This window comes from Myotis davidii, unplaced genomic scaffold, assembly GCF_000327345.1.
Source record: "Myotis davidii unplaced genomic scaffold, ASM32734v1 scaffold1012, whole genome shotgun sequence".
Lineage (NCBI taxonomy): Eukaryota > Metazoa > Chordata > Mammalia > Chiroptera > Vespertilionidae > Myotis > Myotis davidii.
In genome coordinates this window covers 1186984-1191263 of record NW_006283769.1, presented here as the reverse complement: position 1 = coordinate 1191263, position 4280 = coordinate 1186984, and the positions used below count along the sequence as shown (strand labels likewise).

At 28.7% G+C, this 4280-nt stretch overlaps 1 protein-coding gene across 2 annotated transcripts in view; it reads right to left on the bottom strand.

Annotated features, from left to right (window-relative positions):
- EMC2 (ER membrane protein complex subunit 2) overlaps window positions 1–4280 on the bottom strand; it is a 40062-nt gene that overhangs the window by 24833 nt on the left and 10949 nt on the right. For both annotated transcript variants that reach the window (XM_006753902.2, XM_006753904.2), the window contains exon 5: window positions 2255–2312. In XM_006753902.2, the coding sequence (XP_006753965.1) occupies window positions 2255–2312 (58 nt within the window). The remainder of the gene's footprint in view (window positions 1–2254; window positions 2313–4280) is intronic.

Genomic DNA, 4280 nt, shown 5'->3' with positions numbered 1-4280 from the left:
ATACACTTTTTCAGTTCTAGGTATTATATGGCTTTGTTATTTCCTTCACTGTCTGCCTCCGTATTTTCTAAGGAAACAGTAACAGAGTCTTTAATTCTTAGTAATATCAACACTTTGTGACTCATGAAACATAATCATCATTTACAGCGGGACAGAAGGGACTGAGTAGAGATTAGGTAAAAAATCTCTTATAAAAGAACAATACATTTAACAGCTGATTTTAATCACCTTGTTCTAAAATATTCACCTAACAACTAAGAAATTTAGTTACTATCACTTCATTCATAGTCAATGAGGGGACCCTTTTTGAATTTCTCTTTTGGCCAGTCTTAAAGCCATAAAACATAGAAAGTACTACAAAGACAGAACAATATATAATTACATATTATTTTAGGCCTTGAAAAGTGAAATAACTTATTTAAAATATCCTCAACTTAAACTGACACAAAAGTAAAATGTCTGATTCCTAATTTCAAAAAAAATAAATTACAAGCTATTAATTTTTAACTTAATATGAGAAAAATATATGAAACAAACTTTTTTCAGAAACTTGATTTCATTTTTTTCAATATACAGGGTAGGGCAAAAATAGGTTTACAGTTGTGAGTACATGAAACACAGTTTATTCCTGTATTAATATTTATTAATTATTATATTATTTATCAGTATAACTGTAAACTTAGTTTTGCCCTACCCTGTGTGAATGGGTAAAAAAATTAAATACCTTTAACATAGGTCAGTTCTTATAGTTAAAATAAATATATTACAAAATCTTTAGAACAACAAACAGTGCTTTTTATATAGTTAAGATTAGAATACTATTCAAAACTTTCCTATTTTAACTACCTTTTTTGAGGGAAATATCTAGGCAAAAGTAATAGAAGCTGTTTCTTATTTTTGTCTTTTTTTTAAATAATAGGTAGATTTGTAACTCTGCCAAAACTTTTCCCTGAATTTTCTATATTCTTAGAATCTTCACAAAATAATGAATCCTCACCATTTAAATATGTGCCAAACAAACAAACAAACAAAACCTTTCACCATGTTGTGTAACGTAAACTTGTATAATGTTACTGGTCAATTATATCTCAAAAAAACTGGAAAAAAACTCTGTCTTTTGAGCAATATAGAGAAGTATTACTAAATAATGTATCAAAAAGGACAAGCAGAGATCAGAGATTTATGACCAATGAATGCTTGGTTTAATGCTATCTAGAAATTGCACACTTCAATATGAAATCATTTCCCAACTTAGCATACATAATTTATTTTTAAATGAATCAAGTTACTCATCTTCAATTATTAAACATTTCTGCATCTTATAATCCAGTCATATATTTTATTAGCTTTTTTAAAGATGTGCATTTTTAATGAAATACTGCCAAATAAGAGAACACCATCTTTTTGTATTATGTGTCAATGTAAGAATTTCTCCTTTTATAAAAGGACAATACAAACTCAAACTGTTTTTTGTTTAAAATTTCTAAGAGTATTTTTATTTTAGCAGGCATATGTATGCAAGGACATTGACAACATAAAACATTAAAAATGCCTGATGTTATTTAAAGACTCTCTTTAACTTTTTATTTAATATAAGGTAAATCTGAGGGGGGGCATTCTATTAATACTAAACTAAAATGTATTCAATTTAAAATTTTTTCACCAGGGTATTTTTAAAACAAATAATACTATGTAAGTATATTTGGAACAAATATTTTGTCCAATAAACTGATATGAAATTTGTTCAAAATCAGAGTAAGTTAAAGATATTTATATATTTTTCCTTTAAATATATTTACATATGATATAGTCATTCTTATTCAGGTAGAAAAAAGTAAATCCAAAACAAAACACCTTCATTAACTACATATACTAATTATTGAGATGACTTCTTTCATTTCTCATTAAGACAATTAAAATTTAATTACACAAACAAAACAAGTTACTAAACTTGTCATAAACTTCAAAAAAATATTACAAAATTAAAAAAACACTGAGCTTTGCTGGGCTTTTATGAAAGCACATAAAATTCTTTCTTCCCAAATTTCAATTAATTTTTTTTTTAGTAAGATATCTCGTAAGTCAAATTTAACTGGAGAGTTTTGAATCTATTTTTTAAAACAACCCATCTTGAAATATTTAAAATAAGATAATAAAACATGGTTCCATAGGTATTTTTCCATTAGTTCCAAAATGAATTAATTTTGCCTTTTGAAATAAACTGTATCATCTTCAGACCCATTAGTTAACTTACAGTGTTAGTTGGATCTTCATGTAGAATTCGATCATATAGCTGTATTGCATCATCATATCTATTTAAAAAGAAACAGAAACATCAAGAATCATGAACTTAAAATTTAGTGACAAATAGTAAATACTGGAAAAGATTCAACTGGAAGTGCTTTACATGCATTTATAATTGCTATCCACGTCACTTTTTATATTCCTATAATGGTAAGGTTTGCTATGGTGTGGGTTTTTTTTAAATGGAAAAAAGTATCACATAAAGTATTTCTAGAAAAAGTTACTTCAAAACATACTGATCTAATTGGGCCTAAATACAAATGTAAAATCTAGAGGTATCTTTATGATCCTAGATTTACCTAGAATTACAACCAATAAAACATAAGAAAAAGTTTAATTTTAATAAATCCATTCACAAGGAAATGATCTATGTATTAATTCTCCTTTAATGAATATTTATAATAGCTTTTCTTAGTTAATCACCTACTAAGTATCCATATGTAATACTCTTTGCTGGGTTACAATCTCATGAGAGAAACAGTTAACAAATTTATCAAATGAAAAAATACTCACATATGACAGTAAATAACTAAGAAGCCAAAATTAACATTATGTGATAGAGATTCTAAGTAGGGATACATTAGAAATTAAATAAAAAACTTTTCTTAATTATATACTCTTACATATGATAACCTTGATTGGGATGCAAAGAAATAGCTGAGTGATTCTGAAATTCCTTCCTAACAATGTTCATAACCACCAATTCCCATCCTATAAATTTCTCCACTTCTGAATAAAGATCTTTAAAGAAAGCAAAAACCAATGTTTAAAAACTTTTACAGCAGTATTTCTAAAACCAGGAATAACAGATACATGTCTTAGGATCTCTTCATAAATTCCCTATAGGACATTTTTAATTTTATATTTTTCTCTTACTGATCTTTTCTTGAAGATATCTTTTAATGATAAATATGAATACTTTATATCATGTGACTCATCTTTCAACTATACACTGACCCCAAAATTTTAGTACCCTAGTCAATGTTTGTGATTATGGTCATGCCAATAGGTAAGAATACTTTACCTATTCTTGTTATCTATAGCAGATTACAGAAAAAATAAAAGCAGACTGAATTTGTAAATGTGTTCACTCCATGCAAAGAGCAAACAACATCCCTGCACGCTAAGTCAATTAGACTCAGCAGTAATTTAAATAAAGAAAATTAGTTTGGACATCAACTGCATGGTACTATATTAGGTCTGCTAGCCTCATAAGAATCTACAACTAAATAACGAAATAAAATCAAATCATTAAATAATAATGAAACAAAACAGTAAAGTATGCAAAACAAGGGCAAAATTAATGCTATAGAGCAGAAATTATCACAAGACAATACATGAGAATCACCTGGGAATCTTTTCCAACTAAAATACCTCTGAAAAAGATATCAGAAGTGACAGAGAAAGATATGAAGCCATTCATTGTTTTTATAGTTGTATAAAACCTATATACATTATATTTAAACATCTTTAAATTATACTGTAATTTAAAAAATAATTTATGTAAAAACTGAGTGTGATGGTTAATTTTATGTGTCAACTTAACTGGTCCAGATCAAACATTATTTCTAGGTATGTCTGAGGGTGTTCAGGATGAGATTAGCTTTGAATCTGCAGACTCAGCAAAACAGACTGCCTACCCAATGTGGGTGGGCATCATCCAATTCCTTGAGGGTCTGAATAGAACTAAAGTGGAGAAAGGAGGAACTTAACCCTATTTTACAGCCTCACTTCTGAGCTGGGACATCTCATCTTACCGCCCCCTATCCTAAGACTGAGATTTATACCATCAGCTGCCTTCGTTCTCAGCCTCTGGACTTGGACTCAGACTGAAATATAGCACCAGTTGGGCTGGATCTCCAGCTTGCAGATGGCAGATCCTGGAACTTCAAAGCCTCCAAAATCGTATGAGCCAATTCCTCATAACAAATCTCCATTTATATGTTGCTCTCTGTGTATGTATGTATGTATATGTC